This window comes from Aotus nancymaae, unplaced genomic scaffold (genome assembly GCF_030222135.1).
Source record: "Aotus nancymaae isolate 86718 unplaced genomic scaffold, 86718_ANA_hifiasm-v0.15.2.pri h1tg000019l, whole genome shotgun sequence".
NCBI classification, from domain to species: Eukaryota; Metazoa; Chordata; class Mammalia; order Primates; family Aotidae; genus Aotus; species Aotus nancymaae.
The window spans coordinates 11,397,531-11,419,142 of record NW_026988431.1 but is presented as its reverse complement, the minus strand read 5'-3'; the positions used below and the strand labels follow the sequence as shown (position 1 = coordinate 11,419,142).

Below are 21,612 nucleotides of genomic sequence, written 5' to 3'. Positions count from 1 at the left end.
ACAAAACAAAACAAACCCACAAAACTTCTATATGATAAACACTCCGCATGAAGAAAATGAAAAAAGAAGGTACTGGGAGATCACTGCAATCCATATGAACAGGAAGAGTTAGTACCCAGAATGCATAATGAACACTAATTAGTATAGAAAACAAAATAATTGAAAGATGGTGGTGGTGGTGGTGAACTCAAACACTAAAGTCCAACTGTGTAATAACTGTTTGAAAAAGACATTTAAACTAATCGATAACCAAGAAAATGCAAAATAATACAAAATAATGTTTCATATCCATGTAATTGGAAAAATGTTTACCAGTCTGATAATCTAAGGATAAAGGAAAATGGGAAATCCCAACTACTGTGATTAGAAGTGTAAATGGGTGTATGCACATTGAAGAGCACTTAGGTACAAACACATAAAAATACCCTATGGGCCATGATTTTCACTTACAGATACATATACATGTATGTATGTATGTATGTATGTATGTATACTAAAGCATTAGAGAAAGTTTCATTCATGTGCACAAGGAAACATGTAAGGATGTGCCAGTAATGTTACATATTTTTTAGTTCCCCCAAAAGGAAAATGAATTTAAAAATTAATATATTCACATAATGATCTGAAATCATCTAAATAAATCATTCTAGAGATAAAAGTATTAATGTGATATTTCAAAAATCAGTGGTGAAAAGTACAAGCTTGAAAAGATATACAACAGAAGATACACAACAGCATATGATTTATTACAGTTTTACCACAGAAAATAGTAGTATATATCATTTATCATGGGAATGACAGGCACTCTCTTCAGGATTGCTATAGCCTCTAGGAAGGAAGAGGAAAATGGAGGTAAACACTTTAGCTGTATCTATAACATTTTATCAGGTAAAAATAGGAAGGAAGAGATTCACAACAGTGTGGTAACATGTTCTTATAATTTAAATCCGAGCAGTAGGTATATGAGTGTTATATTATTTTCTGTTTGAAATGTATAATTATTAAAAGTGAAAATGAACGAAGACTAACTTGAATATACATGGAAATTATATTATTTAGATTTAGATTCACTTTCACCAACTCTGTAACTGCTGTTCAGTTTAAGTTTGGTTGGGTGCATGATTAGCTGTCTTCCCACAAATACAAAGTTAAACTAAAATTTAGAAAAGAGTTTTTAAATCATATATGTCATATTACAGAATATATCCAACACAGGCATATATTCATCGAGAGAGAAAATATGGGAGTAGAGGTAAGGAAGTAATGATGAAAAATTAAAGGAGAACATTTTTACTTAATTTTATTTATTTATTTTTCTTGAGACAGGGTCTCACTTTGTCGCCCAGGCTGGAGTGCAGTGGTGCCATCTTGGCTCACTGCAATCTCCACCTCTAGGTTCAAGTGATTCTCTCTCAGCTGGAATTGCAGACATGCATCATCATGCCTGGGTAATTTTTGTACTTTTAGGAGATGGGGTATTACCATGTTGACCAGCCTTGTCTTGAACTCCTGACCTCAAGTGAACCACCCGCCTTGGCCTCGCAAAGTGTTGGGATTACAAATGTAAGCCACCGCGTGCAGCCTAACGTTTGATTAGAAGGCCCAGCATGGTAGCTCACGCCTGTAATCCCAGCACTTTGGGAGGCTGAGGCAGGAGGATCCCTTGAGCCCAGGAGTTCGAGGCTCAGGGAACATAGAAAGACCCCATTTCCACTTAAAGAAAAATAAAAATATTAATTTTTTTATTAAAATATAATGTAAGATTCAGCTTTAATAATCATTTGCTCAACTAGCAAAAATCTTCAACTCACATTACAAACTCTATAAAGAGCTGCTAGAAATCAAGACAACGGTTAACCCAGTTGAAAAGAATGGAAAAAACATGACCAAACAGTTAGAAACCAGTTAGAAAACTAACACGTACACTTAAATATATAAAAGATTCCCAATGTCACTTGTAAGAAAAATGCAAATTTAAAACTATGCTGAAATTCCATTTTTACCCAATAGGATGAACTGTGAGGTAATATATTATGTTATATTGCTAGTGGTAGTGTAAAATGAAAGAAACACAATGCTTTTATTCATAAAAAGAAGTTAGCCGCCTTCTCTTCCCGGAGTCGGGAAAAGCTGAGCTGAGAGGGCAGGGGTAAAAAAAAAAGAAGTTAGGAAGAAATAAAAACTAATAGAAGCTGTTACCAGCAGGAGACGAAGCCAGAAATGAGAAAAAACTTTCTCAGTGGACCGCTGTATACAAGGTTTTTCTCTGAACTGTATGAATGTATGATGTAATAAAAAATCTTGAAAATAAGTTATGAAAATTAATTTGTGAAATGAACTATAGGCAGTCACCTACACAAAGCGAAATACCCCATGACAACTTAGTATGTGTGCACTACAACCAACGAAGATGTGATAACTGAAAGGAGGGCTGAGCCCAGTGACTGCTATTAAAAAAGTGCAGTTCATGGAGCATAAAAACTAAAAACACTGGTCGGGCGTGGTAGCTCACGCCCGTAATCCTAGCACTTTGGAGGCTGAGGTGGGTGGATGACCTGAGGTCAGGAGTTCAAGACCAGCCTGGCCATCATGGTGAAACTGCATCTTTAAAAATAAAAATAAAAAAATTAAAAATAAATAAATAAAAACCTAAAATACTGAGATTTAAAAAACTGAAAGCAACAGGCTGTTTTCTCTACGTCTAAGAAAGAATCTCTGAAACTACACAAACTAACTGAAAAGTCGCGTAGTTTTAAGTTTCTTTCTCATAAATCATTCCATTCAGCCATAAAATCTGGTCCCTTGACACAATTTTTACTGCTCATATATATCCCCTTCAGAGACAATTATTTTGGAAAATAAACTGTCATTTATCTAAATAAATACATCTTAAACATTCACATTTGATACCTTAAAATAAAAACCTTGGGAAAAAAACAAAGAATAAAATAATAAATAGTAATAAAACAAGCAATCTAAATCCATTTCAAAATTCTGGTCTCCATATATATCTTCGGTTGGTTTATATCTTATTTTAAAACCAAGAATTAAATTAACAACCAAATGTGGGGTGGGGAGGAGTAGAACACATAGGCAAATGCTTCTAACTAACTTTAAGAGTACTCGACCGTTTAAATAATGGAGACATACCTGTGTGTTCCAGATGTGTACACATTTGTCAAAAGAACCACTTGCCAGATACCTGCCATCAGGACTGAAAGCTACACTGTACACAGGCTCTTGGTGTTTTGTCAAGGTATGGATGCATATCCCTCGGTCTACATCCCATAACCTAACAGTAGAATCGAAGGATGCACTGAAAAGGGAAAGAAAGAAAGTTAATTTCTAAGTAACGAAATACTCCCCTAACCTTGCTCCCACCCAACCTCCCATATTCAGCCACATCTAATAGCCAAAATTCTTAATGAGAAGCAGACCGACTGGTCTGTTAGGAAGAATATTCTGTGAGCTTTCAAGTCAGTGACAAGAAAATAATAAATAAGTAAAATTTAGAAAGAAGAGAAAGCTAAACAAGAGGAAAACATAAAGGAATCTCCCAAGTCCAGGACTGGAAAACATAAATGTTTTATGTTTTACTGTATTTACTAATTTACTGTATTCCTTTTCTCTTTAAATAATCCTTCTTTCACATAATGTTCAACACTGAAGTGAACACATTTTTCCATTTATCTTTTTTTTTCTAAGTATACTGAAGACACTTAATTTTGCTATGCCTCAATTGCTTGGACTATAATCAATATTTGATCATTTCAACATATCATTATGACTTGAAATAATAACAACATCCTGTGTTTAAAGATTACCCTTAAGGAACCAACCTAAATGCCACCAACTAACAAGTGGATATAGAAAATGTGGTATACATATACATATTCCATAAAAAGGAATGAAATAATGTCTTTTGCAGTGACCTGGATAGAGTTGAAGGCCATCATTCTAAATGAAGTAACTCAGGAATGAAAAACCAAGTATGTTCTGACTTCTAAGTGGGAGCTAAGCTATGAGGACACAAAGGTTTAAGAATGATATAACGAACTCTGTAGTCTCAAGGTGAGGGTCGGGGGAAGGTTGAGAGGGAGGTGAGGAATAAAGGGCTACATATTGGATACACTACAGTGTTTGCAAAATCACTGCACTAAAATCTCAGAAATCACCACTAAAGAACTTATTCTTGTAGCCAAAAGCCACCCGTACACCAAAAACTATTGAAATTTAAAAAAGGAAAAAAAAAAAACCCACTTCATGAAATCTTCCCTAAATTTGTCATATTTATCAGAATTTTTATTTGTAGAAGACTCAAAAAAGGAATATTAAAACAGAAATATCACCTTGCTAACATAAGGTTGGCATTTGGATTATTAGTCCCTGGTCCTGTTGGACTCCATTTGATAGTATAAATTTCTTTATTATGTGCTTGCAAATCATGGACACAATTGTCTTGTTTCATACTCCATATCTAAACAAAAAAGAAAAATGTACATGATTATTTTCTCATAAATGAATATACTTAAAATATTATCCTGACATTTAAAATACTGTATTGACAGCTGAAAATGAGTGATATAACCAGAATAACAGGAGAGAATATTTACAAGAAACTGAAGTGCAACAGGATATATTTAATATTTACATCTCTGTAAAAAACAAATTAGCTTTGAGCCCTTTAAAAATATTCACTATTAGAAAGTGAAAACTGAATTAATTATAGTTGTTCTAAGATTAATTTGGATAGGGTAATAATCTTAAAATGCTGAAGGCACAGTTTTTACACTGTCCCTTAAGTAAAAGATCTATATCATAAACTGCTCTTAGAATTTTAGAATCAGGAAAATCTTGCAATGGAGAACTGAAATAACAACTCACAAAGAACTATAAAAAGTAACATATGAAATAAAGTTCAAATGAAAACTACAGGGGGAGGGGTAGAAAAAAGTAGTCAAAGTAGAGAATAAGCCTTTCCTGAGATGAAAATATGCCTATGTACATAGATTTAAAGTGTATATTACTAGGATAAAAGGCAGGAAAAAGAAAAAAAAGTGTGTATTATTTTTGAGCAAAAAATTAATAGAAATCAACACCAAGAGTATTTCTGGAAAAAAAATCACTCAATAAAGGCATCGTAGGTCCTGCAATATCTCCTTAACACAAACACATACAACACCCCAACCCAAGGGCCAAGCAATAAAAAAATTAGCTCGACTTTACATTTCTGTGACATAACCATTATTAGATAATGAAGCATCACAGTGTTTCTGGTGACCTATGCATTTACAATCCAAAGTGAAATAAATGTAAATGATATGTTTTCAGAACTGATTTCATGAGACTTCTCTAATTCACAGAATTTGACACTGTTGGCCACTCTCATCTCTCACCTCCCTTGCAATGTTGTTCTCTACATGCTTTCTTTTTCTACTTTGGTCATTCCTTTTCAGTGTCCCTTAGAAAGCTCATCTCCCTTGATTTGGTGATTGTTCGAGTTTCTTAAGACTTACTTTTTTAGGTCCCCTCTTTTCTTTTCTTACTCTGTACTACCTGTACAGTTTTGTCCCTGCCCAAATTTTTTATTTTTTGAGACAGAGTCTCGCTCTGTCACCCAGGCTGGACTGCAATGGTGCGATCCTGCCTTAGTGCAAACTCCGCCTCCCAGGTTCAAGCGATTTTCCTGCCTCAGACTCCTGAGTAGCTGGGACTACAGGCACGCGCCACCACGCCCAGCTAATTTTTGTATTTTTAATAGAGGCAGGGTTTCACCATGTTTGCCAGGATAGTCTCAAACTCTTGACCTCATGATCCACCCTCCTTGGCCTCCCAAAGAGCTGGGATTACAGACATAAGACACCACACCCGGTTCCCCAAATTTTATTTTTTTGAGATGAAGTCTCACTCTGTCAATCAGGGTGGCATGCAATGGCACAATCTCATCTCACTGCAACCTCTGTCCCCCAGGTTCAAGCGATTCTCCTGCTTCAGCCTCCCGAGTAGCTGGGATTACAGGTGCCTGCCACCACGCCTGGCTAAATTTTGTATTTTTAGTAGAGATGGGGTTTCACCATGTTGACCAGCATGGTCTCAAACTCCTGACCTCAAGTGAACTGCCTGCCTGGGCCTCTCAAAGTGCTGAAATTACAGGTGTGAGCCACCAGGCTCAGCTATGCCCAAGGCTTTTAATGACCACCCATCTGCTGAGAATTCCCAGTTTTTAATCTCGAGCTTACAGTTCTCTAAGCATCAGTCCCACCTATCACCTCCACTTGCAAGTCTCAAAGACACTTTGAGACTCAAGTGTTCAACGTTTGAGACACGTTGAAGTCAAGGCTCAACGTTACCTTCTCATTCCATCTTGCATTCCCTTTTCTCAGAAAATGGCCTATTATATATTATCCATCCATTTTAGGTTTTGCTTTAAAATCCTATATGACATTTAAATAGGCTTAGGATGAAGAAAAGCTCTCTAACAATTTTTAGTTTTAACCTCTCTCCAGCTTCAACTCAATGTGACACAAGGCCCTCTGGACACTACCCTCTGTCATTTGTCATTTCCTCACACGTGTCACACACAGTTCCAGAAGAAGTTTTTCATGTTATAAGCATTCATGCATGCGCATGTGAGGAAAAGCCAAAGATGAAAGCATTAAGAAAAGTATTTCTACCAGTAATTTTGTAAGGAATCCCAGACTTAAGAACTGTCTAACTAAAAACACAGCTTAAGGGGAAAAAACCTCACAAGGTTCCCACAGTTACATTTAATCTGTTCAAAGTAGCAGGAAAAACAGTTTTCCCTCATGATTTTCCTATCTGTAAGGGCCATCACATCTGCAGTCCTTGGTACTGCAAAGTGAAGGATAAAACTGCTTTCAGTAGAGAGTTAACTGTTGTAGAAGAGGGCTCAAAGCTTCACTTATTTCGGAAATAAGTATTAGGTTGTTTTTTACCTCAAAATGCTTTTTTCCCCAACTGTGGACTCTGATGTGCTTAGGTGCAAGATAGCAGTTTTGCTTTTAATCATACAAGAAAAACACAGATCCATGTTGAGATGTGGATGTTGGTATGTCAATGAGGCTCACTCACTGAGAGATTCTCTGCTATATATCGGTTTCCCAGCAATGGTGATATACATTCATACCACAGCAAAATCAAATCAATACATCACAAAGAATTTCAACCAAATTCATGAATGCTACAAAGATCTTGAGTACTTATCAGTCAAATATTTCTATATGCAAATAAACTTCAATTGTATCAACATATTACTTTATAATGGCGAACACAATTTATAGCATGACCTTTCTCACTATTGGTGATGGCTAATTTTATCTTTCTGACTGAGTCACGGGGTACAGATATTTGGTTAGACATTATTTCCAGCTGTGTCTGAGGTGTTTCCAGTTGAGATGAGCATTTAACTGATGACTGAGAAAAGCAGCCTGCCCTCCCCAATGTAGGAGGGCATCACTCAGTCCAGTGAGGCTCCAGGCAGAACAAAAACGCCGAGGAAGCGGGAATTCTCTGCCTCAGCCTGACGGTTGGGTTGGTATATTGGTCTTCTGCTCCTGGACTGGGACTTACACCACTGGCACTTCTTCTCTGGCCTTGGACTGGAACTATACCTCTAGCTTTCATGGGTCTCCAGCTTGTAGACAGCAAACTGTGGAACTTCTCAACCTCCATATTCATGTGAGTCAATTTCTCATAGTAAATCAATCATCCATCCATCCATCCATCCATCTATCTTCTTATTGGTTCATTGGTTCTGTTTCTCTGGAGAACCCTAACTTAATAGGGTATCCTAAGTCCCACTTTATCATAAGCCATCATTTTAATATAATTTATTTGCTATATTTGAATATTTTTATGTATTTCAGAAAAGAAAGTATAAAATTTAAAAAATAACAGCCATTTAAAACGTTGGAGTTCTCATCCAGGCCTAAACACTCAAAGTAATAGAAACATTCTAAATGGTCTTAAAATGGCCAGAGCAACCATATCGCGTGACACCCCCATCCCAATTCTCTCTACTAAGCAAATTACCTTTAAAGTCATGTCATCAGAACAGGAGGCCAGGAGATTGCCAGTTGGGTCCCACTTGATAGCATTTACTTCATTCTAAAAATAACAGTAAATATTCACATTTTCATTGTATAGACTGGGTAGCTATTTGAATATTAGACATACATACTTTAAAACTATTCTAAAACATTGTTTGTTAATCATGACCACTTCAATGTGGAAAAAAATGGTTTCTTACCGTATGTCCTTGGAATGTTTTAATAGGTCTGTCTTGTCCTAATTTACAGACATGAATGCACATATCTGTACTACAAGAAGCAAAGGTGTTGTTGCTCTGCCAGTCAACATCCAGTGCTGGTGCTGCAAAGGAACAAAGGTTAGGCTGACATTCATTCCACATGTACTAAATCCTGGAGTTTTAGCTTTGCGCTACTGTTAACTAATAAAATATGCTAATAGGCATTTAAACATTTTATTTTTGACTTTTCAAGGTATTAAGAAAAAAATTCAAAATCAAGGTATTTATATTTAACAAATATTAACAAATTTTAGTTTAATTATTTCCATGTGAGGCAGACCCTAAGAGAAAATACACTGGCCTAGTAACTGGGAGAGCTGAGTTGTCAAATTACTGGCCCTGGGTCTTGGGTTCTCTTTCATAAAATTAAATGTGATGATATCATGCTTTTCATTTCTAAATTCCATGAGTGTTCAATGGACAAGAAGCTTCGGTTCTGTCACTGCCTAATTAGTGGACACAAGCAAGTCACTTAACTTCTCATGATACATTCTCATCTAAAGAGTGGGGATAACAAACAAGTTGAGCAACCCTGATCTGAAAATCCAAAATCCACAATGCTCCAAAACCTGCAACTTTTTGAATGCTAACATGATGCCACAAGTGGAAACTCCCTACGTTAAATGCTTAATACAAACTTTATTTCATGCATAAAACTAGTAAAAATACTGCATAATGATACCATCCGGCTATGGTGTAAGGGGTATGGAAAACATTAAGTAATTTTATGTTCAGACTTGGGTCCCATCCCCAAGATATTGCTTTATGTATATGCAACTATTCCAAAATCAGAAAAAAAAATCAAAAATGCAAAACACTCCTGGTCCCAAACACTTAGATAAGGGATACTAAACTTACACTATCTTTAAGCTTAGTACACATAGTGAAGATCAGGCAAGGTAACATGTGTGGAAAGTACTTTGTAAATTAGACAAATGTTACGCTGAATAAGTATCATTCCCATTAGCATCTACTTAACTAACAAATGGAATATGCCATATGATTTGCAAATAATTTTCTTCTAAGCAATTTCTGTCAAATACCTCTTAAAATCTGTTCTGGTCAAACACCTCTTGAAATCAAATGCCTCTTAAAATCAATGAATTTAAAACCTCAGAAGACCCAAAGCAGGCTGGCATTTAATACTTAGTCTGATTTTAGCTCTGGAATTTATTAAACATCCTTTTCCTTCATTTTCCACTGCTGCAAGGTGCAAAGGATCTCCACAACTAGCGACACAGATTACGGTAATGATAGTGAATAACTGGGTTAAATGAGTAACTGGGTTAAGCAACAGAAGCGTACCAAGGACACTGGATTTAAAGCTGGGGTTGACAAACTATGGCACAAGAGCCAAGAATGGCTTTTATATTGCAATAGGGGAGGAGGGGATCAAAGGAAGTCATACAAATGTGAAATGAGATTTAAAGTTTAGTGTCCATAAATAAGAGTTTTATTGAAACCAGACAAACACATTAAGTTGTATATTATATATGGCCGCTTTTTCACTACAAGGGCAGAGCTGACTAGTGGCAACAGAGATCTTATGGCCCACAATGTCTACAATACTTGCAAGTCCTTTAGTGAAAGTCTGTCAACCCTAATTTAAAGAAAAAACTTAAAGGAGAAAAACAGGAGGGTTAAAGTTAAGCTATGGGCCAGGTGTTCAGCACTTTGGAAGGTCAAGGCAGGAGAATTGCTTGACGCCAGGTGTTTGAGACCAGCTCAGGCAAGACAGTGGGACTTCATCTCTAAAAATAAAAATAAAAAATCTGCCACGTGTAGTGGTCCATGCCTATAGTCTCAGCTACTTGGGAGGCTGAGGCAGGAGGACTGCTTGAGCTGGCGAAGTCCAGGCTGCGGTGAGCCGTGACTGCACCACTGCACTCCAGCCTGGGCAACACAGTAAGACTCTGTCTCAAAAAACAAAAACAAACAGTTGAGCTACGTATATACTATTTATTAGAAATACAAAGCATTTAATAAAGGAAATTAGAGATACTGTCTGTGGGAAGGAAAAACAAAGCCACAAACTCCCTCCTTGTGTATATCCAAGTATAATAGTAACTGGCTATGTTTAAAATGAAACACAGGTGCTTCAGCAGTTAAACTGATAAGCCAAGAATTATGTCATGCAAGAACTTGTAACTATGGATAGGAGAAGTAAAAAAATGGGAAAAGAAGACTTGAAGCATTTAGGACTCAGAAAGGAAATTTTAATCAGAACTGTACTGAGACATTTTTTAAAAGACAAAAAACAGGTAAGAGTGAAACTGATTTCATTACCTGACTAAGTATCAGGTAAGCCCAAAATCTAAAGTACTAAGTAGTAAAGAACAAAAAAGCTAATTGTATTAATATAACCAGACATTAAAAGAATTAGTTTTGGGTATATTTCTACAATGAAAAACTAGGTATAAGGACATCACTTGGATTGAGTCAGCTCATAAAGCAAACAAATAGACTGGAAAGAAAATATTTCATGGGAACTTACTATGGAGAGTGTATGAAATTCAGAGTAACTATATTTAAAATATTTAACCCTCCCTTAGTCAACCTTATGACTAATACAGTGCCATATAAAATTAACATAAATTCACCTTTTATACAAAATTTCAAATTACGAGAATTCCCACCAAAGTAAACATAGCCAAAAACCACACTTTAGAGCTGTCAAGCTGAGTAAGCTGTAGGCTGTATTTTTACTCCAGTCATGAAGCACTGCTTTAGCTGGTGTTTGTCTTCTGCCCCATAAGCCTTTTTGCCTGTGCTGTGTCCAATTCCCAGCTGAGTGCTTCACTGCTAAGGGCTGCCAGGGGCAAATTTCACAGAACTGACCTGCCCTGTTGCCACGTCCTCCCTAGATGACGTGTATCCAAGCTGGTTTTGTGTACTTTCTTCAGAAGGAGGGAGGGAGGGGAGATCTAAAAACCTAGCACCCTTAGTTCAACATAAGAAAAACTCAGGTACAAGCTCCCCTCTGCATCAGGCTGCGGCTAGGCCTTTCTTCATCAGCAATCACTTCATTCCTTGGCTTCTTCTCTTTCCCCCATCCTGCTTCCCGTATTTCTTCACTTGTTTCTCCTGAGAGGGTTTCTCAATAAGTCACTTCACTCAAATGTTTGGCACAGGGCCTGCCTTTTGGGAGAACCCAACCTACATCAACTAGTAAACAAAAACACAGGCCAACTTTATCTGCCTCTGTTAGTGTGTATCACCATTTCTGACAGCAATGTGGATGACTGTCCTGTTCACTTGGGGGTCAACTCTCATTCGTTCCTTACTGTACTCTGCCCTGCTAAGATGTGCAACCCCAAGAGGGCTGCTGGAAGTTATTTCCCAGGTTCCTGTGCCTAGTGGTTTCCAGGTAGATTCATACAATGTAAGACACTATCAGGAGTTCAAAGTGAGGAGTTCACAGTCAGGAGTAGTAAGATGACAGGCACGCCTGCCATCATTTCAGGCTGGGTGTCGAGCACTGCTGGGCAGACTATCCTCTACATCCCAGTCCCCAACTGGACAACTGGGTCCTGCATTCTCCCCTAGAGTCTTAGATTTCCATCAGTCTCTGGGTTACCTAATATTCCTTAGTTTTTCACTCTTCCCAACATTTCTGCAACTATTTTTTTTTTTTTGTATTAAACTCCCTTTCTTGGAATGTCTCATTTAGACTCCGTTTTCCTCCATGGAATCTAATTCAGTTAACTACTGTGCACTTTCATTTTAACATTAAATATTATTACTTAAAATACAATTCTAACGATCATCAAATGTTTCTTTGCTAAATAATCTATTGCTAACAAGTGCAAAACATGGGGAGGGGAGGCTCTAAAAATCTAGTTCAGGCCAGGCACGGTGGCTCACACCTATAATCCCAGCACTTTGGGAGGCCGAGGCGGGTGGATCACAAGGTCAAGAGATCGAGACCATCCTGGTCAACATGGTGAAACCTCGTCTCTACTAAAAATACAAAAAAAATTAGCTGGGTGTGATGGCGCACGCCTGTAGTCCCAGCTACTCAGGAGGCTGAGGCAGGAGAATTGCCTGAACCCAGGAGGCAGAGGTTGCGGTGAGCCAAGATCGCACCATTGCACTCCAGCCTGGGTAGCAAGAGTGAAACTCCGTCTCAAAAAAAAAAAAAAAAAAAAAAAAAATCTAGTTCATTTAGAAGACAGTTAAAGATACAATAAAACGTTATTAAGAAGGTCAAGTATTTGTCAGGATGGCCCAGAGCTGTTGATTTCATACCGGAAAAGTCTGCAAAATGTTAGACAGGGGGCTAAAAAAAAAACCCAAAAAGCAGAATTAAAACAAATACACTATTAGGTTCATAAAAAGAAAAACCCAAACTACATAACCAAATCAAGACTGCTGGGACGTAGAAAACGTTGTAAGTTGTGTGATTAATGCTTCTGTGATAATGCCTATCTCACAAAATGCAGGGGTTACAGATTGATATAATCAAAGAACATATACCTCTTTATTTTATATTTATTCCTAAAATGAGTCTTGCTAGTACAAGTTCTTTAGAAAGAAATCTCTGACATTAAAAAAAAATCTTTGTGCCTGATATGTGAGAGGTGTATTCACTAACACTGGTCTCATTTGACACATAAGAGGCCAAGAAAACTTAATTTTCCCAGTTATACAATTTTTTAAAATCCTTGAACTAAAGTTAAAACTTTTGTCTGTCCCCCGCATTCTGATTTATTTTCATTAACCCACATAGCCCCCATGATTTTAAAAAAGAAGGAACAAACCTATGAGGGAAGGGAATAAGGATATAATTTATTACTCACTGACTTAAAAAAAATGCTTTATTGAGATATAATTCACATACCAATTCACCTACTTGAAGTATGCAGTTCAATGGATTTTAGTATACTATTAATTTTTAAAAATCTGTAGACAAATATATAAAATTTGCCACTATAACCATTTTTAAGTGTACCTCTGAGTGGTATTAATTATATTCACAATGTTGTGCAACCATCACTACAATTTCCAAAATGTTTTCATCACCCCTAAACAGTCTCTGGCCATTAAGCAGTAATTTCCCATTCCCACCTGCCCACCAGCTCCTGGTAACCTCTCATCTACTTTTGCATCTCTGACTTTTCCTATTCTAAATATGTCATAAGTGAAATGATATTATTTGTCCTTTTATGTCTGGCTTACTTCACTTATAATAATAGGTTCAAGGTTGACTGGTGGTGTAGCATTTATTAGAACTTCACTCCTTTTCATGGCTGAGTAACATCCCATTGTATGTCCATACATTTCATTTATCCAATATCTATTAATGGACACTGGTTTAACTACTATGAATACTGCTATTATGAACATCAGCATACAAGCATGTGTTCAAGTCCCTGCTTTCAATTCTTTTGGATATACAACTATGAGGGGGATTGCTGTGTCATATGGAAATTCTATATGCAGCTTTCTGAGGAACTGTCACACTGTTTTCCATAGCAGCTGCAGTATTTCACATACCCACCAGTAATGTACAAGGGCCCCTATTTTTTCCACATCCTCATTAAAACTTACTTTTCATCTTTAAATTATTATAGCTATCCTAATAGGTGTGAAGTGGTATTTCATTATAATTCATCCAACATAAATTGTTAATAATCTGTTTTATGTGGGAGTGTATATGGAAGAAAAGGCAGTACAATAATTAACATGATAATTTGAAAAGCATGGTATACTACTTCCATTTCTGGCCAACATGGGACAGAATGGGCTAGATTTTCCTCCTGCCCAAACAATCAAAAAGCCTGTAAAATATATAAAATAACAGTGCAAAAGACACTGGACATCAGAAAATGGTGGACCATGGCCCTAGGGAAAAAGGAAACCCACAATGTGCCACTGTAATTACCCATCTTACAACCTGGAAAAGTGTCTAGATCTTGGCACAGGGAAGAGCAATCTTTCCAGGTAAAGATCAATGGAAAGTCTGAGTTGAAGACTAAACCAAGAGTCTGAGGAGACTACGGCACCTGCAAATCACAGGACAGAGTACTGAAAAGGAGACTGCCACACAGAGAATCCTGAAGCTCTGCAGTGGGTCCTGCTCATGCATTTGTCTGAGCGTGAATCAGCGCAAGTGCATGAAGAAAGAACTTAAAAGGGTAAGAGGAAACAATGCCTGCTATTAAAAACCGGGAAAAGTGCCAACAGTCACCACTCAGGATCACTGATTAGAGCACTGGACCCCAACCATTTTGGCACCAGGGACCGGTTTCATGGAAGACAAGTTTTCCACAGACTGGGTCGGGGGAGGGATGAGAATGGGGGATGGTTTTGGGTTAATACAAGTTACATTTATTGTGCACTTTATTTCTATTATTACATTGTAATATATAATGAAATAATTATACAACTCACCATAATGTAGACTCAGTGAGAGCCCTGAACTTGCTTTCCTGCTACTAGATGGTCCCATCTAGGGGTGATGGGAGACAGTGACAGATCATCAGTCATTAGATTCTCCTAAGAAACGGACGACCTAGATCCCTCGAATGCATGGTTCATAACAGGGTTTGCCATCCTATGAGAATCTAATGCCTCCACTGATCTGACGGGAGGCAGAGCTCAGGTGGTAATGAGAGTGGGGGGAAGCAGCTGTAAACACAGATGATGCTTCACTCCCTGACCTGCCACTCACCTCCTGCTGTGTGGCCAGGTTCTACCTGTCCATGGCCCCGGGGTTGGGGACCCCTGGGTTAGAGTACACAGAAAGTTCTTAGCTCAGTGGTGGGGAAATAATTAACACTACACTGAGCACTAGTTCAGCGCTACTTAACAAATCTTCTAAGCAAAATCTGAAGGGATCAAAACCATTTCCAAGTAACTTAACTGCATCCCAGAACAAATTTCACAAATTCTTTTATGAATACAAAAATATCCAGCAACAAATAAGGTAAAACTCACAGTGTCTGCCTTCCAATCAAAAGTAAGAAAGTATGCACTGTGCACGATCTAAAAATCAAAACAATAGAACTCATGGACCTAAAAAGTAGAAAGATAGTTTCTACAGACTTGGAGGGGTAGGCAGGTTAATGACTACCCAAAAAATAGTTTAAAAAGAATGAATAAGACTACTATTTGATAGTACAATAGGGTGACTATAGTCAATAAGAACTTTATGGTATATTTTTGAATAACCAAAAGAGTGTAACTGGATTGTCTGTGACGCAAAGAAAGGTTAAATGCTTGAGGGGATGAATAACCCATTCTCTATGATGTGATTATTATTACACACTGTATGCCTGTATGAAAACATCTTATATAGCCCATAAATATATATATACGTACTATGTGTCCACAAAAATTGAAAATTAAAAAAAAAAAAAAGGTAAGCAGGGATGCAAAAACACAGGAAATTTTGATCAAAATGAAGACAGAAGTCACATCACTGAAACTGATCTACATATTAGAATTAGCAAAGACACTGAAGCCTTCACAGCTGTATACAGATGACCCTTGAACAACACAGCCCTTAACACTAACACACAGATGCTCTTCTGCCTCTGCCACTCTGGGACAGAACTAACCCCTCCTTTTCTCCTCTTCCTCAGCCTACTCAACAGTGAAGATAACCAAGATGAAGACCTATATGATGACCCACTTCCACTTAATGAATAGTAAATATATTTTCTCTTGTTTTCTTAAATAATGTTTTCCTCCAGCTTACCCTACTGTAAGAATACAATATATAACACACGTAACATACAAAATATATCTTACTCAACTGTTTATGTTATCAGTAAGGCTTCTAATCAACAGCTGGCTATTGACAAGATTTTGGGGAGTCAACAGCTATATGCAGATTTCCAAATGCATGGGGGTTGGTGCACCTACACTATTCAAAGATCAACCATATTATGTGTTCAAAAAGCTAAGTAGAGACACAGAAGATGTTAAACTTCTAGAGACAAAAACAACATGTGAGATGAAAAATGCACTGGAAAGGATAAACCACAGATTCGATGCTGTGGAAGAAATGATTTATGATCTTGAGGGCAGCATAGAAACTATCCAAAAGCACAGAGAACAAAGACTGAAAAAAGAGGGTGTGGGGACAGAGCATCAATGAGCTGTGGTACAATTTTGGGCAGACTAATACCTATGTAATCAGAATCTTACGTAAAAAGGTAAGGGAGGGAAGAGGGGCAGAAAATAAGATTATTATTTAGCCCATTTAAAATGTCACCTCAAGGTAGATGGTGACAAAGGTGTGCACTATAAATCCAAAACCACCACTAAAAATAAAGAATTACAGGTAACAACCCACCAAAGAAGAAAAAAAATGCAATGACAAAAAATATCCAATTAATCCAAATGAAGGCAGAAATACAAAAAAAGGAAGAACAGAAGAGATATACAGAAATACAATAAATGTAAATAAATGGCCTAAATATGATAATTAAAAGGCAGACATTGTAAGAACGAATGAGCAAGCAAGACTCAACTATATACTGCCTATGTAAAATACACTTCAAATACAAAAACATCAATAGACTGAAAATGAAACGATTTAAAAATATATACCATTGCAGCTCTAATCAAGAGACAGCTGAAATGGCTACATTAATGTCAAACAAACTAGATTTCAAAGCTCAGAATACAGGCAAAAAGAAGGTCATTAATACAATGATAAACAGTCAATTCAGCCTAAGAACAAAACATTTTAAAATGATAATGCATTTGAAATACTGTTTCAAGATACATGAAGCAAAAACTGATGGAGCTTCAAAGTAAACAGAAATTACTGTGCTTTAAATTATTGAAGATTTCCATATTCTTCTCTCAATAATTGATGGAATGAGAATACAGGAAATCAGTAAGGCTATAAACAATTTGAAGATTGTCTAGTAACTTAACCTAAATGACATTTATAGCAACAATACAATTAAATTAGAAATCAGTATTAGAAAGATCTCTGGAAGAGCCCCAAATTCTCAGGAACCCACACTTCTAAATAATTCATGGGCCAAAGAAGAAATCAAAATTAAGTTCGAAAATTTACTAACGGAATGAAAACACATACGAAATATTGGCATGTCATTAAATACTAGTTAGATGTCAATTTACAGCACTAAATACTTATAGTAGAAATACAGGCTTCAGGGCTGGGCGGGATGGCTCACGCCTGTAATCTCAGCAGTTTGGAAGGCGGAGGAAGTTGAGTCACTTGAGGACAGGAGGTTAAGACCAGCCTAGCCACTATGGCTAAACCCTGTCTCTATCAAAAATACAAAAAATTAGCCAAGCATGGTGGTGCATGCCTGTAGTCCCGGCTACTCGGGAGGCTGAGGCATGAGAATCTCTTTAACCTGGGAGGTGGAGGTTGCAGTGAGTCAAAATCACACCACTGCACTCCAGCCTGGGCAACAGAGTGAGACTCTGTCTCAGGAAAAAAAAAAAAAAGAAAATAAGACATAAAGCTCTAAAATCAGTGACCTCAGCTTCCATCTCAAGAAAAGAGAAAAAGGAGCAAGTCAGATTAAACTGAAAGCATGATACATAAAATTAACAAACTAATAAATGATCAAATCAATCGAAGTTATAACCTTGTAGTCTTCAAGAGACAATGATGAACTACAGAAACCCACCATGGACTAGGAGAAGATATCTGCAAAGTATCTACCTTCTAAAGTATATATCTGATATCTAAACTTGAATCCAGAAAATTAAGAACTCACAAACCACAATAAAAAATAATACAATCAGACAAACAGTACAAAGATTTGAACAGATACTTCACCAAAACAGATATATAAATGGCAAATGAGCATATTAAAAGATGCTCAACATCACTAGTCATTAGAAAATGTAAATTAAAACCAGTGAGATACCACTACACACCTGTTAGAGTGGCTACAATGAAAAAGAATGACCACATGCCAAGGGCTGGTGAAAACAAAGAGGAACTGATATATTCAGTGCTAGTGAGAATGTAAATCACTTTGGAAAACAATTTAGCGGTGTCTTCACAAGTTAAATATACACCTATCATATAATATAGCCATTCTACTTCTAGTTATTAAAACAGAAGAAAATACATGTTCACTTAAAGATTGGTACATGAAGGTTGATAGCAGTTTTATTTGCAATAGCCCCAAACTGGAAACAACATAGCTTTACTTCAACCACTGAATAAACAAACTGTGGTATGTATATCCACATAAAGCAATACTTCCAGCAATAAAAAGGAATGTACCACTGACATCTGTTACAATATGGAGGAATTAAATATTATCCAGAATGAATGAAGACAGACCAAAAAAAGGATATGTACTGTATGATTCCATTCATATAACGTAATCTAATCTTTGGGGACAGAATATTAGTGAGTACCTGGGGATGGGAGAAAGATATCACAAAGGGACAGGAAGAAATGTCTGAAGGTAACAGATACATTCATTATTCTGAGTGTGGTAATACTTTCAATGGTATATACACATGTCAAAATATATCAAATTGTTCAAGTAAAATACATACAGTTCATTTTGTGTCAACTGTACCTCAATAAAATTGTTTTGAAAAACAAAAGTATGGTAAGAAAGAATACGATGGGTAAACTGGAATCTATTTATTCGTAAAAATATTTTGATACTATCTACCACATCAAGTTGTAGTCAGGACTAAAAGGGACAGAAACAGCACCATTTCCTGCCTCAAGTTGGTACTAATCATATGGTATCTAGCAATAGTACCATATACATAATTACATCAACTTTACATTACTCTTAGGATGTATGAGAAATTTTTATGATTAACAGCCAGAAGCCTGAGAAAATTCTGAGAACTAGAAGTAAAGGTGAAAAGGAAGTATACCAGGTGAACAAAAATGGATGTGTAAATGCTTATTAGAGCGGTAAGCTTTAATCAAGCTGAACTGTTATTAACATAACGCTTGCAAACTTATGTTATTCAGATGCTACAGGAAAATCATTTTGCACCTTATTTTGCTTGTTTAGGCACACAAACAGAGAATGAAAACAACCAAAATGTCTGAAGTTGCAAGATTCAGTTTTAAAGTTGATGCTGTGCCACTGGCTGTTTGTAAAAGGATGTCATCAAAGATGTGAGAATAACCAGGGTTATTTAGTTAATCTCCAAATCAAAATGTTTTCCAGCACAAGAAAATCAAAGAAATAGCTAAATCAGGTAGTACTAAAACCAATGGGTATCTTGTTCAAGTTTAACATCATTTACTTAACCGCAGTCAGGAAACTCACTGAAAATCGGCGCAAAGATTCTATCTAGGCTGAAACGGAGCAAAGGTACAAAAATATGGCTCTCTCTGTACTCGAGCTGAATGTCTGGGTGCATGGCTGTATATCACGCAGGACAGAGCACCATTTTGGAGGTAAGATTAATCAGATAAAAGTACCAGATTGAGTATTTCTTAAAAGAGAAATCCATCTAAGCCACCAACGTTCCAATTACAAAAATAGGCTTGAAAAGCCTATTTTTTCCTTCATGTAGACAGGGATACTCGGGTACATGGATCCAAAATGAGAAAATGACAACAACACCTAAACTTACAGAAGTTTATGCAGTATTTTCATGTATACCATTTAGTCTTATCCTCATAACAGATAGGTATTATTACTATTATTCCCTCATTTAGACAGTGAAAACGATGCTCACAAAGGTTAAGTGACTCACTCAGTCTTAATGCTTGTTAAGTGGAGTGGAACTGACATTCAAACCTAGATTTTCTGATTCAAAAATCTATGTTTTGTCCATTAAATAATGCTACCCCTAATGGCACCAGGCTGCAAACACTTTCTTTATGGTACATTTCACAGAAAACGTTTGATAATCCTCTGACAATTTAGAGTCTGAATGTCATGGAACATCAACTCTCAAAAGGACTAGTAACGAGACTGATACTTGATATTTCAACATTTAAAATGAATTATGTGTTGTTAAAAATTTAATTAGAAAAACAGAAGCAAGCTCCAGCTTTCATACAAATTATAAGAAATTTACCTGAATGAAAAGGAAACTGTTGCTTGGCTTCACCAGTATGTGCATCCCAAATAATTGTAGTCTGAGATTAAAAGGAAAAGGAAAATAAACTCATGGAAAGAAGTTTATCATAGATGCACAAATTATATGCCTAACTGTATTAAAGCAATATAAAACGTCAAAGTGGATTTAATTTTAAACTTTATCCCAAATAAAGGCTATACTCCACTTTGGAGAAGATGACTATTAAGCAGTTTGATTTTTCCCTGATTATTTTGCATCAATCAACTTACTTCAAATAACAATTATTGGTAGTCTACAAAGTGCCAGGCAATATATTAGATTTTGCTATAAAAACTCCATTGCAATAAAGCCTTTAATGTTAAGATTCTTAGAGATGTAAGAGATTAAGTTCTTGGTTAACAATGTAATCAGTTCTCAATACGGAAAGATTCTAAAAGCTCATATCTACACAAAAAGGCAACTTGAATTTTGGCAATAAAGCAAGAACCTGATGTACTGTACAGTGGCAGTGACTATTAACAGGACTCTCTCCTTCCCAGCCTACTTCACTTTCCTTCCCCTTTTGTCACTTTTTTATTGCTCTCTGAATATAAAGCAGTTAAATATAAACCAGTTTCTCTCCACTTCCCTGTCTGACACCACACTCAATTAGTAGCATGTCCTTTCTTGGATTAAGATAATCTTAAACCTCTATTTAGGAGGAAGAAGGTCATATTTCCAACTCATCCATATTCACCAGCTGAGTTAGATGAAGAAAACTAGACAGATTCTGCATTTTGCATTGGCTTCGATTAAGTACCAGGAGTTCGGCTAACAGAGCGGCTCTAGCATTTCCCATGGAATCACTTCAGAGCCATGTTCACTGGTGAGACTAACTAGAAACTGTGAAAGGGAAGTGCAGGATGCATGACCTTGGTTATGGCTCAAATTCCAGCTAAAATTAAAAGTGGTCACACAGATAAACGGATAAAAGACATTTTGATAATTAGATTCAAGAATGAGCCAATTGATAGACCTAAGAAAGCATTTCTAGCATAAATTCATATTTGAATTGCCCAAATAGGAATGTTTATATGACTGGCAACTGAGATAAAATACTGCTTTCAATTAAACCCTGTAATACATTAGCCTTTACAGAACTTAATGTGCTTTTACCTTGTCTACTCCAGCACTTAGAATAAAATTTCCTTTCTTATTCCATTTTAATGCAAATATAGGGCCTTTGTGCTGCCCTAAGGTGCTAGCAAGGTTACCTAAAACGCAAAAGA

The 21,612-nt window shown here is 36.6% G+C and overlaps 1 protein-coding gene across 6 annotated transcripts in view; it reads right to left on the bottom strand.

Moving 5' to 3' along the window:
- The window catches only part of TBL1XR1 (TBL1X/Y related 1), a 182,951-nt gene that overhangs the window by 8,776 nt on the left and 152,563 nt on the right, over window positions 1-21,612 (bottom strand). For all 6 annotated transcript variants that reach the window (XM_021666465.2, XM_021666468.2, XM_021666466.2 and 3 more), the window contains 6 exons: window positions 21,500-21,597; window positions 20,342-20,402; window positions 8,270-8,391; window positions 8,053-8,127; window positions 4,350-4,477; window positions 3,151-3,316 (listed from right to left, as the gene is read on the bottom strand). In XM_021666465.2, coding sequence (XP_021522140.1) covers window positions 3,151-3,316; window positions 4,350-4,477; window positions 8,053-8,127; window positions 8,270-8,391; window positions 20,342-20,402; window positions 21,500-21,597 — 650 coding nt within the window. The remainder of the gene's footprint in view (window positions 1-3,150; window positions 3,317-4,349; window positions 4,478-8,052; window positions 8,128-8,269; window positions 8,392-20,341; window positions 20,403-21,499; window positions 21,598-21,612) is intronic.